The sequence below is a fragment of the Athene noctua genome, chromosome 7, assembly GCF_965140245.1.
Source record: "Athene noctua chromosome 7, bAthNoc1.hap1.1, whole genome shotgun sequence".
Lineage (NCBI taxonomy): Eukaryota > Metazoa > Chordata > Aves > Strigiformes > Strigidae > Athene > Athene noctua.
Genome location: NC_134043.1, coordinates 2,942,951 through 2,966,411, shown reverse-complemented (window position 1 = coordinate 2,966,411; position 23,461 = coordinate 2,942,951). Strand labels below are relative to the sequence as shown.

The following is a 23,461-nucleotide window of genomic DNA, read 5'->3' as shown; positions in this document are numbered from 1 at the left end:
TCGCTTTTCAAGGTTAATTTACATCCTTCTTATGCTGGTTTCATTTTTCATTGCTTGAGTAATGAAAACTGAAAGATGTTTTCCTAAAATAAAATGTTAAGAATGTGGGTTTTTCTCTGTAGGCAGCTGCCCCTTTTTCTTTCCCTTAAATGCAACTAACACTGAAGCATTACAGAGGTGAAGAGTATTTTGAACCAGAAAGTGCTTATTTAAGGAAGTCCATGACAGAAAAGATCTTCCGTGTACCTCAAGCATTGTAATTGATTCTTAGAACATAGGCTCCCTCTCGAAGGTAAGGTGTGTAAGGAGAAATCCCTCTTTGTAGATGAAATTTCTGTGGGATTTCCTGTGTAGTGTTTTCTGCCTGACTTCAGGGATTGCGATGTGTGTGTTCAAGCTTCTTGTCCTGCTTTTGGGCTACAGAAAATTTTCGGCTGATGTTGAATAGCTCTGCCCTGAGCTCTTGTGTTAGGAATGGTAAGATAAAACCAACTCTTGCAGGTTATTGGAGCCTGGGAAAGAAAGAAGCTTGGCTGCCTGGCAGATTCCTTCCCCACATGGGGTTATAATGCTCTCAAATCCCTCTTGGGGCTGCGACACAATTCATTCACGCTTTACATGACTTATGTCTGAAATATCATATGAAGGATGCTGGTGGGAATGTCTTCCTCACCTCGGAGAGCGTTCCAGACATTCCTCTTGAGTATTTTGATAACCTGATTGAAGCAAGGAATATAGGGGCTCTACATCCACGTTACTAGTGGTACTTGCAAAAACCAGCAAGCAGGGTAAATTTAACTTTCCTAGAACTGTGTACTCAAGGCAGAGTTGATTTTTTTTTTTTTTTTTTTTCGGTCGTTGTTTGTTAAGAAATATGTTAATGGAGAAAAAGGGAGCAAAGGATAAACAAGACTGAAATTATTTTCAAGTAATATTCACAGTGACGGAATGATGTTCAGCTAGAGACGAGATTTAACATAGTTTGACATGTTGCAAAAATGCAAATTTAAGCCATTCTGTTGATATTTTTCAAATTACGGGGAAGATGAAGTGCTGTTTGACTCTCTTTTAAGTAATACTAGAGATGCTGTTTTCTTTTTATTCGGTGATAGGAGCATGTTAAACTAATGTACTAGTTAGGCGGTGATGGGTTTTGCATTTATTTAGAGTCTGATTTCCATGTAAAAAGCTGAACATAAAAAGGAAAAGAAATGTTACCATTTAATTACCTGTGTTTTAACTACTGAAATAACTTACCTAAGAAGTGAATATCTTTGTGTCTCTGGGCTGTAATAAACAGGGATGGTCATTATCCTTTTCAATCACAAAGTAAACATTTGGGGGGAAAAATTAAGAAACTAATTGACTTCAGAATATATTCTGTCTACAGTAAAAACTTCTAGGGGGTTCAACATTAAACTGCAAAGAATCATACATTAGTAATGGCTAACCAATAAGAAACTTCATTTTTTAGGAAAAAAAGAATTAATATTCAAATTAAAGTGATTCCCAAACCATCATCTGCAGACTAGTAAGTTATCTGTATCCTGTGCTTGTAATTGTTTCAAACAGTGTTTTCAGATTTCATGAAATATTGATGAAGTTCAAGACTATTGGATGAAAGTTTCTGAGAGATGATGATGCTAGTTCAGGAAGGTTGGGAACTATATGTTTAACTCAGGAAGAGCAACTGTGGCTTAAGTACTTCAATTTAGATTAACATTTTTTCTTCCCCTTACTCTCTTGTGCTAGAAAAGAAGTGTATTTAGAAAATGTACAAGAGATGTGAATGTGCAGTGACTTTCTCCCTGTGCCACCATCCCACCCCTAACTCAAGTGCAATTTTTGAATTTTCTCTTCTAGCTTGTAACACTTCAGGAAGCTAAATTGCTGCTAAATGAGGATGACTACCTTATTAAGGCTGTATATGACTACTGGGTAAGAAAGCGTAAAAATTGCAGAGGGCCATCTCTCATCCCCCAAATCAAACAAGAAAAGAGGGATGGCTCCACCAACAATGACCCTTACGTTGCCTTCCGGAGGAGAACTGAGAAGATGCAGACAAGAAAGGTAATTTATTAAACTTTACTGGTTTAAATTTTCACTTTAAACTCCGCAGTGATAGAAATCTGTTGGATTCCTATCCAGCATCTTGCAGGATCTGTCCTATTGGTATCCACAGTTCCTGATCTGAATTTCTCTCTTAGTATTGGATGACCCAGCTAAATTTCAAACCCATGGAATGATGTCATCAATGTGTTCTCTATAGACAACATACAGTCCATCCATTTTCTAGAAAGCTGAAAATCAAGGGGCAGTTTGTAGGTACTGGCAGATAAACAAGCAGCTGTGGGACTTGGTATGTTACAAACTTATTTTTCTAAAAAAAAAAAAAAAAAGAGGAGAACAATCTTCCATTTGCCGTGGAGTAAATAGTTCAGGTTTTGCATTTGTATCATGAATTGATTTGAACTAGGAAATCCGTGGTTACTCAGGTTTTTACATAAACTTTGTACACATCTGTACACAACCTTATCGTGTGCAGAATCAAGGTGGAAAAACGGTTCTAGGAACCAAATCTTGAATTCTTTGTTCTGACAAACTTCCACTGGGTTGATACAGAATCTGAGCAGACAAAGCATGGGAGGAAATGGCTGAAAAGGTCTTTTTCAGCTCATGCTTGAAAGCTGGTTTTGTGGCTTTGTTTACCAACTAGGTTATGCTTCAGAAAAAGCTGCTTCTGAGTGTACTTGTATGACTCTCACTTGCAGCAGCATTATGTAACCTTTTTTTGCTGTTTATACCTCACAGGTTTTGCCTTTGACTTAAAATTTATTTAATCTTTCAATAGAATCGGAAGAATGATGAAGCATCTTATGAGAAGATGTTGAAACTAAGAAGAGAGTTTAGCAGAGCCATAACAATTTTGGAGATGATTAAGAGAAGAGAGAAAACAAAACGCGAGCTATTGCATTTAACGTTAGAAGTTGTTGAGAAAAGGTAAAATTGCAAATCATATCTATAAAAAGTCATTGATAACACGAGAGTTCTCATTTTCATCAGATAGTTTTGAAAACATCTCCTGTAATTTCTTTCTGTATGGATGCTGGTCTTCTGCACGTGGGCATGACTGAAGACTGATACAGCACCATAAACTTAAGCTAAAATGAAAGGGGCTTATGTTTGCCTGTTCTGTGGCTTTCAAACATTTCCCAGTGGAATTGCAGTACTATATTTTTAATTGTGTTTTTTGAGGTACCATTTGGGTGATTATGGAGGTGAAATCCTCAATGAAGTGAAGCTTAATAGACCTGAAAAAGAGATGAGCACAACTCCATCCACTCTTCATAATGGAAATCATCACAAAGTTCAAGAATGTAAAGTTAAGGTAAGCTTGCTTCTGCTGCGAGTCTCTCATTACTGGTTTCATCATGGTTTTGGATACACCCAGCAGATGTTTGCATCGGAAAACCGAGTAGGAGGCTGCCATATATGAAGGTAGGAGACCAGGAGACTGCTGTGTTTGCTTCCACTTTAACATTCCTTGTCTTTCCCACAGAAGTTTTAAAAGGATTGGTTGGCATTGCTGTTTGTTTCTTTGAAAACCAGCGTTTGCAGTAGCCTTCCTTTTCCTTCCCAGTTCTGTCTCCTTTCTTTGTAAGGGGATGTAAACACCAACGGGTGAGGAGGACATCAGGACCTCCATGAGATTGCAGAGTCAGTTATTTTTCCTTCTCCCTTCAGAGGGAGACTAGAGCACTGTTGTTTGGGGTTTTTTTTGATACTGTTGTCCATGAGTACTGACTAACCCTCAATGTGAAGATAGTCCTGAAAATAAAGGGTTTCAGTGAATTAGAGCTAGAATGCGAAAGGATTCCAGAAGCTCTTCTGAACTGGTTAAGTGATCTTTGATTAGTAACATCTCCACACACAGGAATGCAACTGCTGTATCTTGTTGACAGCTGAAAAAAGTTGCAAGCAGCTAATGTTTTAAAAAACGCTTACTGGAATTTGTAGTAGTTTATTATTACTGAGGCTTGTACGCTTTTCAGTAATACTGAGTAGGTGTTTTTATATCTGCCACTGCTTGGCCCTCAGTATTAGGTAAGTAGCGAACACAGAAAAGTGGAAGAAAGAGTGTCCAAATTGGGGAATGTTTAGTTTCTGCAAAGGGATGGAAGGCTGCTCTGAGAGAATCCGTACAGGAGGACGTAAGGCTTGAGTTGCTGTGTGTCACCTAATTTGTATTTTTAAAACTAACAAAGCTGTGGAACTCTGTACTTTAATGCTATTTGACAAAGTCTTTATTTACTTTTTTTTTTTTTCAATCTGTACAGAAACCCAGTGGATCTGGTTTTGTTTTTATAATCGACCTTGTTAGTAACATCAGAAGTAGTAATACAACAGTAATCCACAGCTAGAAGTGCTAAACTTCAGTGGCTTCTTTTTTCTTGGCCTCATGAAAAAAACGCATTACACTCAAAAAAACCCCAAAAACCAACCAATCCAACCAAAAAACCGCCAAACTCCCCGCAAAAAACCCATCAGAGGGAACTCTGAATCTTCTGTCACTGTTCAGATCCAGTACCGAGTCAGGTTGTAATGTTTTACATACTCACTATAGTCTTCCTATGAGGAACAGTCTTCACAGCTGTGCAGAAGAGAATTAAAATACTTTTTTCTGGAAGCTCCTAGTTAGCCATGAGTATGATGACTGTAGTTGTTGGTTGTGGTGATGTGCAGTTCCGCTAGAATTAAATGAAAGGTAGTAGTGTAGTCATAACCAGCAATACTGACAAATGTATCCATCTTGAGTTAATGTTTGTAAAATGGCTAATTAAGAGTAAAGTTTGGGTTTTTTTTCTCATTTAATAAGGGCATTAATTGCAAATTTAACTGCTTCCAATCTTAGTATTACTAACTGTATTATTACAAACAGTTGTTCTGCTTATCTTTGTTTCTCCTTCTTCATGTTATGGTTCCTTTAATTGTTTCTTAAGCCATAAGTATCTCTTGTCCTTCTTGAGAGCTATCTTTCCTTTGAAACATGAATCCTAGACAGTCATGTTTTTAAAACAAAAACAACCCCCAAAACAACCAAATAAACCAAAAACTGAGTTTCCACTGCAAGCCATTTTAATGTCATCATTATAGTTAGGCTTGCTGAACTGAGTACAGTGTAGAAAAAGGGTAAGACCTGATGTTCCACTGTTAATGTGACAGAAAAAAAAAAAAATGCACCCGGCTTTGAATTAAGACTTTTCAAGGAATTAACATGAAATATTAGTTGTTATAAAATGTTTGGCTGTAAGGCTGGAGAGTTGAAGACCTTTAGAAATTTGTATTTTGCACCCGCGACACCCAGTGGTCACTGGATTTAATACAAATCCCTTGCCTTGGTTCTCGGGCAGGAATTTTTGTTCTGCCTTGTGTTTCTCATCTCTGGTTCTGAAGCTGAGCTCCATTACTGGAGTTAGTTTCAGTCAGACGCTTATTGAAAGTGGTAATTTGGGGAAAATTTAAACACTTTTTCAAAACTGCACTGGCTTTTACTTGTAATTGAGAATTTTGCAAGTGAAGCAATCTTCCTTTTAATTTAAAAGCTTTGAAGTTTAATAGCATTTGTGTTCAAGTGAACAGTTTAATATTGATGGAGTTGCTTACTACAGAAGGTTTATGTTGGCAAAATCTTAAATAGCAAAAGTGAATAACATTACATCTTTTCAAAAATATAAACTGAGAAACGTGAAGCAAATTAGATCGTTTCTTTTGAACGTATCTGAGCAGTTCAGAAAATTGAAAGTGCTTGCCATAGAAAACTAAGATTTCAGAAAATAGTTGGAATAGGATTTCCAATTACAATATATTGAGTGAACTGCAAAACAAGGGACCTCTTAGGTAGTCCTATGGCTTGAAAGCTTTCAGTTTGTTTGTTTATTAATAAATAACCATAAAGGCAATTGGAGGTCGAGTTCTGGGGGTTTTATTGTTTTGAATAATTTTTGCCTTATGTGTCTGAAATCATCTGCAGATGCTGCACGTTGAGAGGCTTTGGAAGATAAATAGTCATGTCTTTAAGGCATGAGAAGAGGAAAGGTTAATTATTTTATTAAAATGTTTTTGTTTGCTTTTTCACAAACAGCATCCTCATCATTCATCTCTAAAGGAGGAGGTCTCCGATGTTGTACGTCAAAAGAAGAAGTATCTAAAGAAACCTAAAATAGAGTGTGTAGTAACTCCTCAACAGCCCTCTGCTGAGCCCTTGCCTGTTATCAACAAGAGCGATATCAAACAGTATGACTTCCACAGTTCAGATGAAGATGAGTTCCCGCAGGTAATGCTCTTGTTACAGAATCTCAGTGTACAGAAAGTAGAAATTTCAGTTGGCTGTAATTTGGCCAGTCTAGGTTGAAATGGAGAATAACTGTGGAACAGTGGACATATATATATTTTAAAGAGATTTTGCATAAACTGAGTTTGTTTTTTTCTTCTAAGCTGTGCTTCAGAGAAACTTGTCTTTAATATATGTGTGGCAGGTTATATAAACTTGTACAATAAATAAAATTCTGTTATATAAACATGGCAGTTGGAAGAATGACTTTGCTTTCTGTTCTAGGTACCCTCACCAGTATCAGAAGCAGAAGAAGAAAATGATCCTGATGGACCTTGTGCTTTCAGGAGAAGAGCAGGGTGCCAGTATTATGCTGTAAGATTATCTGCTGTTGGATTTAGCGTGGTGGTTTTTGTTATGTTGGGGTTTTGTGTTTTGTTTTTTTAAATTCAGATCGGCATAGTGCTAATTGAATAGTTCTTCTGTTCCCACTTTCACCACCAAAACTTTGAAATCCACAATCATTTTGAGTCTTCGCAGTAATTATTCTTGTTGTGCTGTTCCTCTGTGATTACCTGAAGATAACAATGTGTTGCCTGCGACCAGTTCAGTCACTGTTACGAAGGAAGAGGGTTTTTTGTCACCCTCAGTTTTCTTAGCATATCCTTTTTTCCCAGCTTGTAGAGCTCGTTAGAGCTAGGTACTGGTTGTCCCAGTTCTCACACCTGCTGAGAGATCCTCCTGGGGCATTGAGTAGAGTCTGCTGTTGAAGCAGAGGGGTTTCATCTATCCAGGATTTTTTTTCTATGAAATAGTTAAGCCAAACTTTTCTTCTTAAATCAGTGCAAACTGTAGATATATTGCAAAACATTAGGTTGCGATTGCAAGACTCTGCAGAGGACAGAGACTAATTATAGCTGTCCTGTTATCTCAGAACCACTGACAGGGAATTTTTTTTTTACTGAGCGTGTGCTTATAGCTGGGGAGCTTTAGGCTGGCAACGCAGCGCTATAATGGATCTGGTTTTTCTTTGCTTGCTTCCCATGGGAAGAATAAAGTTACCTGACAAAATAATTGTGTAATTGTGTAGCCTTCAATGCCACTTACAGAGAAGTCATTTAGTCACTAGGTAGGCTGTTTCAGAAGCCCCGGAATACTCACATTTCCAGCACGGCCATCTCACACAAGTTGTACAGAAAGTTCTTTGCACAGGTCGTGCGCTGGCACCTGCTCCTGGGCCAGCTTTGCAGTGTCCTGCTGTGTTGCAGTCACTTCCAGAACACCACAGACAACTCCATCTTTCCAAGAATGTGTCATTATTAACTACTCCTCTTCTTTAGGAGATTTCTAGTGGGTTATGTAAGATGATATTTGTGTGTTTGCCACCTGTCTTTTGTGTGGCCTCTTAACTTGTTCTTTCAGTTTGGGTGACTTTTTTTTTTAACCTGTTGATTGCTAATCTAGTCACCTTTTCTGCTTAGCTCCTGATGGTTAGCTGAAGCTTCTCTCTTGCTTAGAATTTATCCTACTTTATTTTTGTCCTTAGCCCATGAGTTAACTACTTTGCCAAAAGAAGTTGAGATGACTGAAAACTTGTATTTTCGTTCTTTTCTGTAACTTTTTCATTGCTGTTTAGAAGCAGGTTATTTAACAGCCTTAATGTTAGCCTTTTAGGTTTTTTTTTAACTACTGAAGCCATTTGAATTTTGGTTAACAAATTGATTGAATCTACAGCACTGCCATTGCTGTAAGTTTAACCTGATCACAAAATTTGATTATTAATGGAAATTTATTAACCTGTCATATAAGGCATTTCAGACAGCACACAGCATTTCTGCTTGTAGAGATTATGCAGTTTTGAGTTCATAATAATAACGAAGATATTCATGGAGTAATAAAAATGCCCTAAGGTAAGCTGATACAGAAAATACTTTGTCATGGTCTGGTAATTGAATGCTGTGTATTGGAACAAAGGCCATTCGGATCAGCGTCTGTTACCTTGGGCAGTAGGTGTTTCAGGAGTAAAACCAAACTGCAAATTTAGGAACCCCTTTTGAAATTACCTACCCCCTTAGGTTGCAGGCTATCCAAGTTGGGAATTGTTGTTGCTTTGCTTTTGTACAGCTGGTGATGCAGCAGAATCTTGAATTAATGAGCAAGCCTTCTTGGTATTTTTTTCTTTTTTTTTTTTTTGGTCACAATAAGTACTAAAAGTATTCTTCTACAGCGTGACAGTTAGGACTGGAGTTGTGCATATAGTTTTGAGGTATTTCTATCAAATATTTTTCATGAACTCATTTTTACAAACAGAAGCTTTTATGCTACTGACCCTTACTAGCAAGGTTAGACAAATTCATGAGAAGAATAGGCCCTTAGCTGATTACAAAATATAGTCAAGATCCAGCCTTGCCTGCAGGAAATCCTTTGGCTTTGAAGAGCCTGAAGCTCAGAGTCTGTAACAGGAAAATAATTGCTCCCTGTGTTTTATATCTTGTGACAAATCACCAAAAGAGCCATTATCAAATGGGCATTACTGGGCCAGATGCACCTGTGTCTGAGCATGGCAGTTTTACGTGCTTCTGGGTAGAACAAATTAATTCTGGCTTGTTCTGTATCTTGGTTGTGGCATCTAATTTTATGACTAATCAAGGAAAGAGGCTTTTCTGTTTCATGAATTCATGTATTTTGCCTTAAAAAAACCTGCCAGGTTCTTTTATGATCTGAGCATATTAATCATGTGGTAGTTCTGTGGGCATTTTCAGTATTTTCTATATTGTAGCCTGTGCATGATAATCACTTAGTAGTAACCTAATCAAAGTCTACACTCTAAATAAGTGCAAAATTGTCTTTTTTTCTTTACAGCCTCGTTTGGACCAAACTAATTCTTCATATGAAAATTCAGAATTGGCAGAATTGGACAAACTGAGGTTCAGGCATTGCCTTACAACCCTTACAATTCCAAGAAGATGTATAGGATTTGCAAGAAGGCGAATTGGCAGGGGTGGAAGGTATGGTTGCGTTACTTTTATCCTTTGAAGGGGAATGAAGAGTAAAAGTATTAAAAAGAGGTAGAAACTAACACTTTTTCCCATCCTCTTTAACCAGAGTTATAATGGACCGAATATCCACAGAACATGATCCTGTCTTGAGACAGATTGACCCGGAAATGCTGAACAGTTTTTCAAGCTCTTCCCAGACTTTAGACTTTTCTTCTAATTTTTCACGGACCAATGCTTCCAATAAACGTTGTGAAAACAGACTGTCCCTTTCTGAAATACTAAGCAATATCAGATCATGTCGACTGCAGTGTTTTCAGCCAAGGCTACTAAATCTACAGGACAGCGATAGCGAAGAATGTACCTCAAGGAAACCAGGGCAGACTGTGAATAATAAAAGAGTTTCTGCAGCGTCTGTAGCTTTATTGAACACCAGCAAGAATGGCATATCAGGTAGGCAAGGATTTGAATTCTTCTAGAACTTAAAATCCTGAATTCCAGTGTTTTTACTTGTGACTGGACTGGTAACATCTTCAGCAGTGACATGTAGGTAAATCAGAGAGACGAGCTAATTATTATGTATTTCTTAGAATATACAGAAATTTTTCACCAGCGGTCATCTTCCTCCTGCTGTTATTTCAGTTTCAATAGACTCTCTATAACATACTGGACTTACAACATGCATTATCCAAAGGAGGGATTCTGCTCGTGTGTAAGAATTGCTTAGGTGTGATTGAGTCTTAAAGACTAATTGGACTGACCTTGTTTAAGGGGAGAAGAATGCTCTTTAAGTGCAAAAGAAAAGCAGTTAGTTTCTTGGAAGAGGGATGTATATTTTGTTGTCGGGAGTTTTTCTTTTCAAATCTTACAAAAACATCTCAGAAAACCAGTAATAAGTTAGTAAGCATACTGAGCAGGCATGAGGAAGTCTGAAAACAGCGCTTTCTGTTGGTGTTTGTCATGGTAAAAATTTTGACTCTGAAAGCATCCAAGGATGCACCTTGTCTGATTTTTTTTTTTTTTCCAGAAAATAATCAGCTGTTGATTGTGATAGGATATTGCTTTTGCACTTAAATGTCATCTTAATGCAGCCAACGCAGCCATCTCTTACTGGTCAGTTTTATGACCTTTTTAAATTAAAAAAAAAAAGTTTCTTGTAATATCTTCACAAGAATATAAAATATACGCAACAATTTGGATCTTTGTTAGCGATTTGGGTATAGAAGCAGTAAAGTTGGAAGAGAAGCCACCAAAAGAAAAAATTGCTTTAAGCTTACGTTAACAATCTTTTACATCCATTGCTTCATGTACTAGGAGTTGTAATTGCTTAAGTTTTAATAGTCACTTCTTTATAATCATAAAAGAATGAATGATTCTTTAAAAAGCTGAACAATTGGAGATATGCCAAAAGAGACGTACTATCAAGCATCAGCAAGTGTCGGAGTGTTTTCCTGCTCTGTTGTAATACATACAGAATTTACGTATTGTAAAACAGGATAGTTAAATCATACAATAAGCCGATTCTGAGTTCCAGAATGAACTTTATATGGATGTGGAATGGTCCGTCTCTTTTAAAGTCAGTTGCAGGATTGGGTATATAATCTTCAATAACACACCTTTAGAAATCACGTGTAGAAACTAATTTTCCTGAAGACAAAATCAGTTTTCTCTATGATACAGTTTTAAAAGACTGTGCATTAGCTTAAGTAACATCAATATAGTACTGACATAAGCACGGAATATTTATTCCAGCCTAATACTTTTATAACATACTTTTCAATATACTCATTGCAACTTTCATATTGTTCTCTCTCTCATGCAGAGATTTGCACTAGAATATTTTTCTGCTGTATGAAGAGAACAGACATAATGTGCTATGGTCATATTTTGTATAATTTTTCTCTTCTGTAAGGAACTTGAAGGTCTGGAGAGTTGCACCTGTAGCAGAATGGGGCAGTTTGGTGTGATGGGTACTTGATAAGCATCAAGAGATGTCTTGTTAAAGCAAATGCAGAAAATAGAAATACTATTTGTCAGAGTTAAGGATGTGAAACATGGACTATAAGCTGTAAGGAACAACGAAGAATTTGCTGGTAGCTCTTTATATAATGAGCAAGTAATACTGCAAGATTTCTATTTGCATGAATAAAGTATGGTGACACCAAGGTAAGGAAAGATGCTTGAAAAGATACAGGTTAAGTTGATTATTTTTTCTGTAGAATTTTTCATGATAATACAATAAATACCAATCGATTATTTAAGGGTTAGCTGGATGTAAAACATTGAGGCTTTGAATTCTGCTCTGGGGAGACTTTTTTTCTTCCCTTGAGGGTGGAGCCTACCTAAAAAAATCAGGAGAATAGTTTGGGATGAAGCTGAAATATCTGATTTTAATAGTATATGATGAAAGGAGTGAAAGAAAGTTGAAGAGATTTGTGAAATCTCCATACCTGGCCTTAGTATAAATCAAGACTGCAGCAGTGGAAGAGAATTCCAGTAGCTATGGGAAAGATGACACATAAGAAAACAAAAATGAGAACAGTGTTCAAGCAGAATGTTCAGGGAAAGGGGGTGGCTGTGTTTTGATAGGGAACTGCGTATCTATAAATAAAAAATGTCAGCCCTTCCTGATTCAGGTGATACCATCACCAAGAATAAAAATATCTAAATTGCTGGTGCTACACGGCCAGTTAATGACAGAGCTGATATACACGTGTGGACTAGCGCTCATATACTTTGGGATTTGCACTGTTAGGGAAAGAACTAAAGGAAAGGATAGAGACATAGGTATTTTAGTGATGGGAGAGCCTACAGAGAAATTGCTAAAAAAATGCACGAAAACAAATCTCATGGATCTAAGTCACTTCGTAGAGGAATAGCAATTAAATTCTGTTATGTAATTTTAGAAATCATCTGGAGTACATTTAGATTAGAATGGAGATCACTCAATAGTTGAAGTACATCATGCAGGGAAATTTATGGTTATGGAAGATCTTCTTCTTTCCAGATTTGAGTTACAAAACGGATCCTGTAATTCTGATGAAGGATCAGATGCAATAGAGAACAGAACTCTTGACCAAATAACTGAGCCAGCAAGAGGCACTGCTGATAGATATTTCTCTTTAGTAAACAGTAAATTTTAAAAGGGCTGGTCAAAGTCTGGTTGTGCATCAAATGAGCATAGGTACTATCACCGCATTTATCTAAGTAATTCTGTTGGGGAGATACCTTTGGAATCAGTTGATTTCATAGCACATGTACCTGTAAGCATAAAGCTGCCTCTAGAGGGAAGAATGACAGTAGTTAAACTGATTATCTTTGTTTTTTTCTTTTAGTTTAGAGAAGACTTGGAGTTGCTTGCTTTGGTTTTTGGTGCACAAGAATATTTAAAGTTACCTCGGCATTATATTTTTTTCGCTTGTATTAATAAAGCAACTCCTGTATTTCCTCAAATGCTAGGCACTGTGCAAACAGAAAGACAGACGTGTTTTAAAAATGTGCGACTGGTCTTTTCTTGAAAGTGCCTAATCGGTGCATGAATAAAGAACCACTGTTTCAAGCTAAACTACTCTCTTGCTTATGTTATAAGAACTGCAAATGGGCAAACTGAATTTGAGGAACTTCAAAATTAGACGAGGTCACTGAAACAAGCTAATCCCTTTGATCAATGTAAACCTTTTGTAGTTCTACACACTCTTATCTGGAAAAGTAAGCTGGTTTCTTTGCCAGAGACACCTCCCAAAAGAATCCTCTGTGTAAGATGAGAGAAAGTGATGAGCTAGGGATACCACTGATCATCAGGAGAGATGATGGAAGAAGAAAGTTAACTGGGAATTTGTAGATGGCGCTGCTTATGACAGCTAAGTAATACTTACTTAGCTTGCTTGCTGAATTCCTGGAGTGCAACTCGGCTGATTTTGGGGACTGAAGAAGTAGGCTTTAAGCTAAATCTTCAGCAATTTGCTGTACAGCCGCTGTGTTGCATTTGGCTTCCAGTCAGCTTCAGCTGCCAGTTCCAGTGACCTGCTCAAATAGTTATCTGTTTAGTTACCGTGTCCCTAGATACAAAAGGCAACTGCGGATGATGGTATTCTCAGTTGAGGAATTTTGCTTATGGAACAAGCTTTTACCCTTTAGAGGTATTCTTTTTTTTTTTCTCCTGGAATTAAATTCCATGTAGAAGTAATTAATGAAATGCCACTTTTGGGGCAGCCTGAAAGATGATGTTTGATTAAAGCCTTCAAGTCCTAAGAGAAGTGACATAATAATCCAAACCAAAGCTGTCAAGGAGGAGAGGAGCCTGGAAAACTTAATTTCACGTTGACTTCTTAACCTTTTCTGTGGTAGTATTTCAGTACAGGCTATGGCAAAATAGAAAATACTGATATTCAGCAGTGGAGGCTAAAATTCTGGTAAATAGAACCTTCTATAAGAAGTGTAGAACACTTGCACTTAACTGTGACCTTAAAGGCTACCCTGGGACTTCGTAGAGGTTTGCTGTTTTTTTTTTCTCTAGGACCCTTCAGTTGTTTGATTTGGCAGAAGCAAATGATATTAAATGTGCTAATGAACATCTGCTGTTTTATAACAAGGCTAACAGCTGAGTTCAGTCTGACCACTGAATAAATATCTGGTGATAGGTAGTGAACTGAGTGGGATTTAAACATGTAAAGGCAGAGTAAACCACTTGTACATTACTACGGTAATCCTCCCTGTGTACCTTGTAGTAGAGCGTTTCATGACTTGGTGGTCTGTGTCAAACTGAGAAGGAAGGCAGATTGAAAGCATAGAATTGATCCGTAGGCTAGACTGGGTGATCCTCTGATGTAGAGGCTGTTCTCTCTAATATGTCTTTACAGTCCATAGAAGAATGCAACTTGGAGTCTAGATGAATACCCTTTTACTGCAGACAAATAATAGCTCATTATGGCTAAACGCGGTTTAGGTACCTTTTGTGCCATATAAGCTTGTTCTAAACCAATTTTTTATAAAACAAAAGACAGACATGTCTGGAATTTGTTACCTCAGACCCTAAAAATAGAAATACATGTATATGTAATGTTCCATAATGCTGTTCTTGGCTCTGTTGCCTTTAGTAATGCAACACATTTTGGGAGAGAACTTAGCAGGTTTAGCTAACTTGGAGGTAAATGCTTGTAGTAATAGGTAAGAATCTTCAATAGGTACAAAGTGCGGCTAAATACGAAATAGATTTGATTTTAGAATATGTTGGAAATGATAAATTCCATAGCATCTAATAGGAGTAACTGGATTTTTACATGCCCACTTAAGTGCTTAAAGCCTGTTTTAATAATGTAGTAGTAGAGAAGTTTCAGTACTAATTTCTAAACAGTCACAGTCAATTTTGGTAGTTAGTTGGAATGGAATTTCAGGACAACTGTGAGTATTACAACTAGTAAATTAAAGTGCCGGACCCTGAAAGATAGATCGCTTCATATTTTAACGTGCTCCGTGTCTCTTGGATAAGATGATACTGTTGCAGAATCCAGGTGTTTGAGAGGAATGACAGCTTCAGTCTCTGAAAAGTATAGATCAGAATAAACTGCTGAAATGGAGTTAATCTTTGAAAAGCAAATTCTCTTTTTACTTACCTCCTGGCAGAACTTAATTCTCAGGTTACCATCAACTGCACAAACCTCAGGTTTTAACATGAAATTACAGTATTTTCAATTTATCAACTGTGCCATTCCAGCTTTTCTGACTTCACCATTCCTTTACCTTGTGGAGAATATGATACTGCTGGAGTTGCATTAACCTGGTTCTCATAAATAAACAAACTTCTTAGGTCACTCTTAAACTCTTATTCCATTTTTTTAAAAAAAAAAAAAAAAGCAGACAAAATCCTGTTCAGGTGAAACAAGCGTTTGCTTCAGGGAAAAGTGTGAGATAGGAAGGTTGAACTGGGTTTGCTAAGTAAACAGTGCTTTGTGGTATTTGCAAACATTTACTGAGTTGTAGACCTGGAGATTAGCTTTGTCATTGTGTGTTAGTTTACAGTCCTTTCAAGTGAGGGGTGGTATAGAACAGTATACAAACTATTTCAACATCTGAGTTCTGGGTGTGCTGTTGAAGTGGGTGTTCTCAAACGCTGCCTTTACCTTCTGGTGTCAGGAAAAGGACAGTAGTAAGTGACTGTAGGAAGAAAAGTTGTACAGGAATGGTCTCCCAGTGCTCACTGGGAGAGAACACCCAGCTCAGCCCAGCATCCTTCTTCCTCAGCTGTGATTTTTTGGACATGTTTGTTTTCTGAATGCCAGGAAAATAAATTTCTTTAAGCTTTTGCCTAAAGCTGGTGGGGAGGAAACCACCCAAGATAGAAACTGCTTAAAATCAATGAAAGCTAGTAATTCTTTTGTTATAAATTGAGTCAGTGCTAAAAGAACACAACAAACAAATTCAGGTTGACGTCTTCTTTACATAAGAATATATGAAGAACTTTGCAAGCACCTATCATAACGTATGTTGTCTTCAACTGCCTGTTATCCAATGTGGATGCACTCTTGCATTTTAGACTTGTTTTGCACAGGCCTGTTTAACACTGGCTTCCCTTTTCTTTTCTGTAGTAACGGGGGGTATCACAGAGGAACAATTCCAGACACATCAACAGCAGTTAGTTCAAATGCAGAGGCAACAACTTGCTCAGCTTCAGCAGAAACAGCAATCTCAGCATTCCTCACAACAGACACATCCAAAAGCACAGGTAATGCGCCTTAAATGTTGTCAGACACTGCTTTCTTCCTTTTTGCTTACTGTGTTTTTCATCTCTTATAAGCTAAATATAACACCTCAGTAAATATATTAAATTTTAGAATAAATGTAGGATGCTTTCCCAGTTTGCTCTATAGTGCCTGGAAGGCAGCTTACACTGTAGCTAGTACAAATACCTTATTTTCACTTTTCTATTTGGAACGAGATAATATTTTAAGATTTAACATCAAACCATGGTTGGCTGGGGCTTTTTTCTAAGTCAGTGTAGAAATAGCCAGGGCTCTGTCAAGCCATGCTGTTTTCCCTGGCTTTACCCTCCTTCGTGTAAGTGCTCCAAAGAGACTTCTTTATTAAAACTACTTTATGAGGTAATATATTCTGTTATGAACAGATGCTCAGTGAGTACTAAAAATTGGTAGCTTCTGAGAGGAGAAACGTAGTTTTGCATATTTAATCTGATTTCTTTCACCATCCCCAGTGTTACTACTTTTGTCTTCTAAAATAATCATGTTTTGCCTCTGTAATGCCTTGCGAGGGAAGAATATATGGGTTTCTGTCAAGCTTAGTTTTCTGTTAGTTTCTTACCAAGAAATAGAAAAGCTGTTGCTGTGGTCCATTACTAGGAGAGCTTATTTTACTTTGAGCATATTATATCTAACTGCCAGTGCTGCTTGTCCCTTCCCCTCAGTGTTTCCTCCTTTGATTAATCAAGGATTCTGTACTGGCAGTTACTGGTTATATTTTTTGTAAGCGTCAAGACATGATATCAGAATATTTAAACAAAAGTAATACATTTTGGATTTTTAAGATGCTCTGAATGTCTGTGCAAAGTAAGTTCCCTAGTTAATATAAATTGAAGCTGCAGAATGATACATTCCGTTTCCAGTACTTACCATTCTTTCAGAGAAACTGGACTTAAAAATGTGAACTTCCAGAATGCAGTGGGCAATTACACTGTCGTACAAATTACTTGGGGAGAATGAATGTACCATAAATACTGAAAATTCTTTAGACTTGTGGTTGCAGTATATTTGCTGCCTGGAGACAGAAGAGAGAAGGAAGCTTAAGGCATAGTCATTTTCTTAGAGGAAACTTCTCAAACGCATAGAATCACAGGAGGGTTTGGGTGGGAAGGGACCTTACAGCCCATGCAGTGGCACCCCCTGCCCCGGGCAGGGCCACCTTCCACCAGCCCAGGTTGCCCAAAGCCCCGTCCAACCTGGCCTTGAGCCCTTCCAGGGAGGGGGCAGCCACAGCTGCTCTGGGCAGCCTGTGCCAGGGCCTCACCCCCCTCACAGGGGAGAATTTCTTCCTTACATCTAATCTAAGTCTCCTCTCTTTCAGTTTAACCCCGTTCCCCCTCGTTCTATCCTTCCCCCACTGATGACAAGTCCCTTCCCCTGTTCCTGCAGCCCCTTTCAGCCCTGGGGGCCGCTCTAAGGTCTCCCCGGAGCCTTCTCTTCTCCAGCTGAACAACACATCATGGCACTGATCTGTCGTGCTAAGAACTGCATTTGCCATTGACCAGCTGAATTGGACTCAGCACTCGTTGGAAATTAGTGTCCATATATCTCATCAGACTTGTGATATGGAAATATTTAATGTTACGCTGCATTAGATTACATTTAGGAGATGTATTTCTTTATATGCTGGTAACTGTGCATCATAGCAATCCTAACATGGTATTTCATTTTGTACTTGAATAATTCTAAAGAAAAAAGATTTTTATGGTGTGTGTTTGGGTTTTTTTGTTGTTGTTGTTCCCACAGGGCTCCAGCACCTCTGACTGTATGTCAAAAACACTTGATTCAGCCAGCGCCCACTTTGCTGCATCTGCAGTGGTTAGTGCTCCTGCTCCTAGTCGCAGTGAGGTAACGAAGGAACAAAACACCAGCCACAACAATATTAATGGTGTTGTCCAGCCTTCAGGTGATGATTTCTTAAAACTTGTGGTCTAGTGTAGGCTGAGAATGTCAGCTGATCTTATCTCTGATTTCTAAAATACTATTTAATAAACCAAAAAAATCAAATATATGAATAGTTTTAAAAATTGCTCTTTAAAATACTTCTGTGCAAGGGCATGTTGGTTAGTATGGTAATAAAGCTACCAAAAGGTTTTTTACATTGGAAGAACATGGTTTCTGTTTTCTTTTTTAGGCTTTTATCTTTTAATGATCTGTTATGATCAAAAGTGTAAGTGACAGCATTTTAAAAACAGTGTGAATGTGTCATTAAAAAGAAATCAATCGCTTAAAACATTGCTAAGTACTTTGAGAAGGAAATAGAAAAGTTGCTACATTATTTGGTCGTTGTCCACTTGCATATTCAGACAAAAACCATCCTAATCAACTACTTCTACCAATTCTTTTTGGCATTACTGTAAGTTTCAGGTTTCATTGCATTTAGGATTCCTCCCAAATTCAGGCAAAAGCGTAGATGTTGGCATTTGTTCTCTCCTTCCAAACCTCCATTATCAGAAGGCAGTAATGCCAGTCGTGCTGGTGCAGGAGCCATGTTGCTGAGAGACAAATGGTGCTTGGCATTTGACTGCCATAACAAATAAAAGGCTTTTAGAGTAATTTGTTGTTTTAACAGCTAATGATGTGATTAGTTTTATAGACCTTCTGCCAGGCTGGGTTAATGATAACATGAAATGAATAGAGGGAGGAAAAAAACCACAGCTGAATAAAATCAATATACTGGAACAGTTCCAGGGAAGAAAGACATCTATGTGTAATTCTCCAAGATCATATCAAGAGGGTAATGTTTTGAGGGATATAAGATCAGGCACGTGGTAGTGTGCCATGCTGATACATGGTACACAGCTTTATGATTGATGGAAAACCATTGCAAATATGCACATAAAATTAGACTTCTGTTACCCTTCTAAAGCTGTAAGTGGCAATGATGTAAAATAGATATTCTTCTTTAGGACAGGAAGACTTGAAAATTAGATGTTAGCTGAAAGCAGTTTCTCAGGAATAAGCATCTAGGAGAAAATGTACCTAGTTTCCCCTGCGATCAGAACAGTGAATAGTGAGGATACCATGATGAAATTTGAGAACCTCTGGTTTGAATATACGTTGTAAATCCTGGAGTTTCTCACCGTTTAGGAGCACAAGTGGAACACTGCAGAATAATCTGAAAGGAGTTTTCTATTTTGCCAAGTCTTAGGCCTCTAGTTTTGCTGCCTTGAGAGAGTCTGGTCTTTATATTGCCAGCAGAACCAAGTAGGAGGTGAGGAGGTGATTCAAAGCATCGGAATTTGGCTTCGTGGTTGGTCACTGAGGTTGTCTAGCTAAGCTGTTCCCCATCAGTTTACTTTTATGGGGAATGTTGCCCCTTTAAGGCACCTAAAATGAGGTGTACAACATTGGGCAATATAAAAGTTCTTTGTCATACAGTAACTTTTTTCACTTTCTGATGCTCTCGTGAATGGAAAAAAAAACACAAAATGTTTCTACTGTTAACTAAAAAGATTTCTAATGTGAATCTTTAAAAATCAGGTTCTTGCACAATTCCACTGACATGTGTACTTAAAGCATACTTAAACCCTTGAGGTTAATCTTTGGCTTGGAATCTAAGGAACGGCATATTTTTAATGAACAACATTTATTTTGTAACAGGAACCTCTAGAACTTTGTACTCCACCAACATGGCTTTATCATCCAGCCCAGGGATTTCAACTGTACAGCTTGTAAGGACAGTCGGCCACACCACCACAAACCACTTAATTCCAGCATTGTGCACAAGCAGCCCTCAGACGCTTCCCATGAACAATTCTTGCCTGACTAACGCAGTGCACCTCAACAACGTCAGTGTTGTTTCTCCAGTCAATGTGCATATCAATACAAGGACTTCAGCACCGTCGCCAACAGCCTTAAAACTTGCCACAGTTGCTGCCAGTATGGACAGAGTGCCAAAGGTAACTCCTAGCAGTGCCATCAGCAGTATAGCACGGTAAGTGCAGCGAGCTGGAGCTGCTCTGAGTTAACACTTCCTGCTACCTAAAGGTCTCCTTGGATGTGCTCAACTCTGTTCCCATCTCCAAGAGACTTCTTGGTGTAGCTTCAACCCCCCAAACCAGCCAGCTGCTGGCAGCTGCAGTGTGGCCGTGACAAACTGCCAGAGCTGGGTTTGCACATTAACACCCAAATAGTTTGCACCAATTTTAGGCCCCGGTAGTTTTGGTAAACTTGTGTTGTGTTTAAAATGGCTTCATTTTAATCATTTTCATGTCTCTTCTCATGCAGTGCTTTCAAACAGATACTCTCAAATTGTCCCCATGTTCCCTTCATAACTTTGTGTGCTCATATTGAAAAGATGCAGACTGCCCATACCTATTTTAGTGACACTAGATAGGCACTAGACAGATGTGTGCTAGGCACTAGACAGATGTGTGCTAGGCACTAGACAGATGTGTGCTAGGCACTAGACAGATGTGTGCTAGGCACTAGACAGATGTGTGCTAGGCACTAGACAGATGTGTGCTAGGCACTAGACAGATGTGTGCTAGGCACTAGACAGATGTGTGCTAGGCACTAGACAGATGTGTGCTAGGCACTAGACAGATGTGTGCTAGGCACTAGACAGATGTGTGCTAGGCACTAGACAGATGTGTGCTAGGCACTAGACAGATGTGTGCTAGGCACTAGACAGATGTGTGCTAGGCACTAGACAGATGTGTGCTAGGCACTAGACAGATGTGTGCTAGGCACTAGACAGATGTGTGCTAGGCACTAGACAGATGTGTGCTAGATAGATCTACCTTATTATATATTTATGCAGAATATAAACCAGGTGTGGGCTAGCCTGCATCTTACTTGGATAGATACTTATTTTCATCAAACAGCAGCACTATTACTTCAGGATGCTTAGAAGATGTTTCACATGAGTGGTCAGGAGCTTGCAGCTGGTTGAGTTTTCTGCAAGTGGCAACGTTTGAGCTTTGTTTTAAGTCTGTTGGATTGTGTGATGTTTCAAAAAAGGTCCCATTTGTTTATGAATTAGAAAAGTGAAAAATGGATATTGGCAAATGCGGCTTACTGATTATTTCATAACTCTTCTGGAGAGGTTAGAAAGCTTTTTGAATTGGAATATTGCTTGTATAATTTAGTCACCGCACAGACTGAGGAAAAGGTATTTTTAAATTTAGCAGTCGTGCCTTAAAGCACACTTTCATATCATAAACACACTTAGTTCCTATTTCCTTCAGGTCAGAGGGGTATTTCAAGTCATGTCCCCAAACGCCTTGAAAAGTACCAGCTTCGCTGAATAGGTCTTAAGCTTCTCTACACAGAATGATAATAAATCAGAAAAATGTTTAAGATTCTTGCGCTAGTCCTGAAGCGGAACTGGGGTGGGGAATCGTGTTAGGACAACGCTTTGCTCGCTAACAGAATAATTGATACTGAGTCATCGTGGTATATCTTGATTTTGCTCCTTCAGGAGATTTTTTTAGTACTTCAATCCATAATTTAGGCTGGTAATTTACAGTTAAAGGCAGTAATCTTGTAGAAGGGACTGCGCTGTTAGCGAAGTAAAAGCAGTTCTTAAATGCCAGTATTTAGTTTTAAATAATCCTTTTAGAGTACATGTTAAGGTTTCTCCCTGATCTAAGTAACAGCTGTGTAAAAGCACACAGCACGCGTAAGAAATTATTAAAACTCTAAGAAAACGCTCGTGTTCTACCTGTAATTATTGACTACTTCTTTTATTGCAGAGAGAACCATGAACCAGAACGACTGGGTTTAAATGGCATAGCAGAGACAACAGTAGCCATGGAAGTGACATAACCTCAAACCAGTGTCTCGACCTGTGCTAAGGGTGTAGTCATTTATATTCCAACTGAATGCAAAATACAGCGCTCTGTGGATCACAGAGAACTAAAATGGACCTAAATGGACTATCATTATATCGTGTATTAAGTCGATATATAATGTAAATTTTGTAAAATTGGGAAAATCACTACCTTGTAAAATAGTTTATTTGTATCATCAATATTATTTCTGTTACTTGAATAGTAGATATTCATCATCATGCTTTTGCACTTGAATTTGCAACTGAATGGATTAAAAAATAATTCTTTAATGGGATCATGAGCATGAAATGGGATCCTGCATCACTTGTTTTAACTATTTATTTTGCCATGTTTACATTTTGTATCTTGTACAAATAAATCCAACTTTGTGTCTAAAAAAAAAAAAGTTAAAGATTCATAGCTAGGAAACAAAATTCTTGTAATTTTTTTCTAAAGGAAATGTAAAGTTTTCACTTGGTTCATTTTGTTTCACAATTTGACTAGATGGACTTTTTGGTAAATACTTTAGTGGCATTTCACTGTCAAATATGAAGTTCAAGGCAAAATAGTATTTTCTATTACTGTGCAGGGGAAAGGGATGGATCGATACATGCAAATTTAATGTAGTAACTCACTTTTCCATATATTTTGAATGTATATTTCTATTTATAATACCAGTTTATAAAAAATAATTACACAGGAAAAAAACCTGACTAGGAAAATTATGCATCTAGCACATATAAAACTGTGCAGATATGAGAAAATTTTCAACTGATTACATTTTATCTGAAGACTGCATATTTTAACCGGCTTTAAAACTGTAACACACCACATAAAGGATATTTTACCAGGTATGTATTGCATTATATATCATTGCAATAATTAATTATTGGATGTCTAGATATCGAGCCATCCCAGGTGGTGGGGGGGAGGGAGGGTTGTGGCAAGATTGTCTTTTCAATTTTGGAGAGTTTTCCTGTGGCTACAAGGCAAGTAACGGGTTGGAAAAAGTCTGACTGTAAGCGTTGGACACCTTCGTAGTGTAGTGTTTTAGTGACTTTTTTTATACGGTTCTTGTAAATTAGATACGTGTAGTGGTGTTTCAGAATGTTTGTTTATGCACTAGTTCAGACAACTTTCCCTGTTACTTGTTCTTGATAAGTGAAAACTGCAGGGAAATAAAAATACATATCAAAACATGGACATGTTGCATATGTGTTTATTTCACAATGTGCAAGCAATAGAAGTGTAAATTTTGGAAGCTATTAGTGGTCTTTTGATGATTTTGACCAAAGCATATGCACTTTTTTTTCCCAAAAGGTTTCTGTTCATGTGATTATTTCCTGTGCTGACGGTGCAGGTAGGGGAGGGATGGTCCAGTAGTTGGGACTGGAGACCTGGGAATAATCAGGACAAAAGAGTTGCCTTGTTCTGCCAAAGAAACTTCAGGCAGTACTTTGGGTGACTCATTTGCCTTTTTTGCTGTTTGGTTCTCCACCTGTAATTTGGATAATGTTTCTGTACTTGGTTTAAATCAGAGAATCTGAGGTTGCAAGGAACCTCGGGATGTCGTCTAGTCCACCCCCCCACCACCCCAAAGAAAGT

General features: G+C 38.0%; 1 protein-coding gene across 1 annotated transcript in view; it reads left to right on the top strand.

Annotated features, from left to right (window-relative positions):
• Positions 1-23,051, top strand: part of EPC2 (enhancer of polycomb homolog 2) — a 51,226-nt gene extending 28,175 nt beyond the window's left edge. Inside the window, exons 4-14 of the mRNA XM_074911065.1 lie at positions 1,864-2,070; positions 2,852-3,000; positions 3,256-3,388; positions 6,143-6,334; positions 6,617-6,706; positions 9,194-9,339; positions 9,437-9,780; positions 15,912-16,048; positions 17,826-17,985; positions 19,683-20,016; positions 21,779-23,051. Coding sequence (XP_074767166.1) covers positions 1,864-2,070; positions 2,852-3,000; positions 3,256-3,388; positions 6,143-6,334; positions 6,617-6,706; positions 9,194-9,339; positions 9,437-9,780; positions 15,912-16,048; positions 17,826-17,985; positions 19,683-20,016; positions 21,779-21,851 — 1,965 coding nt within the window. The 3' untranslated portion in view covers positions 21,852-23,051. The remainder of the gene's footprint in view (positions 1-1,863; positions 2,071-2,851; positions 3,001-3,255; positions 3,389-6,142; positions 6,335-6,616; positions 6,707-9,193; positions 9,340-9,436; positions 9,781-15,911; positions 16,049-17,825; positions 17,986-19,682; positions 20,017-21,778) is intronic.
• Positions 23,052-23,461: the final 410 nt, after the last annotated feature.